The following is a 718-nucleotide window of genomic DNA, read 5'->3' as shown; positions in this document are numbered from 1 at the left end:
AGAGCTTGTAACACTCCAAAGAGAAAGGAAAAATTGAAATCGCATCATATGACCCCTTTAATCATATTTTTTATTTTAATGATTCACGTTTTTTTATTTCATTTTTTTTAATCTTTTTTTTTTTATTTCATTTTATTTTAAAATGTATTCATTTATTTATCTTTCCCAAATTTGTGATTCATCTGTTATTAATATGCTTGTCATTCATCATTTTAACCTACTTGAATGTATGTTTTTTCCTATTCACCCCTCTTCCCCACATTTTCCGAATGGTTTGTTCCAGGGCTATGTTACAGTCAATGAGATCAATGAACTGTACTCTCAGCTGGGGGTAGATCCCACCCCAGCCCCACTCCCCACCCAAGCCCAGTCCTCTCCTGACGCCCCTGCCACAGGGACTGACCCCAGCCCTGAACCTAGTCCTGCGGAGAGCACTGCCCTGCCAGGAGAGGGTGAGGTGTGTGATCAGGATGGTTTATGTGTGTTAGGAATTAAGCGTGTCCAGGATTTAGTTTGGATTTAGTGTGCACACGCCAAGTATTGAAAAGTGAGTAAAGGTCATGTTACATGGTGACTGTGGGATTTCAAGGTATTTGTATTGTGTGAATTATTTATTATTTGATTCCCTTTCTCTGATTCTTTTTAAATTAAAGGGGTTATATACATACAAATATAATAATGTTAATAATAATTATTATTATTATTTATTTTAATTATT

At 35.7% G+C, this 718-nt stretch overlaps 1 protein-coding gene across 1 annotated transcript in view; it reads left to right on the top strand.

The window, feature by feature from the left end:
- The window catches only part of LOC107656152 (pleckstrin homology-like domain family B member 2), a 32144-nt gene that overhangs the window by 18777 nt on the left and 12649 nt on the right, over window positions 1–718 (top strand). Inside the window, exon 9 of the mRNA XM_016443874.1 lies at window positions 284–457. Coding sequence (XP_016299360.1) covers window positions 284–457 — 174 coding nt within the window. The remainder of the gene's footprint in view (window positions 1–283; window positions 458–718) is intronic.

Source organism: Sinocyclocheilus anshuiensis, unplaced genomic scaffold (genome assembly GCF_001515605.1).
Source record: "Sinocyclocheilus anshuiensis isolate Anshui unplaced genomic scaffold, SAMN03320099.WGS_v1.1 scaffold1851, whole genome shotgun sequence".
In the NCBI taxonomy this organism is placed as follows: Eukaryota; Metazoa; Chordata; class Actinopteri; order Cypriniformes; family Cyprinidae; genus Sinocyclocheilus; species Sinocyclocheilus anshuiensis.
The sequence above is the reverse complement of the archived record's forward strand: the minus strand, read 5'-3'. Positions and strand labels throughout refer to the sequence as shown.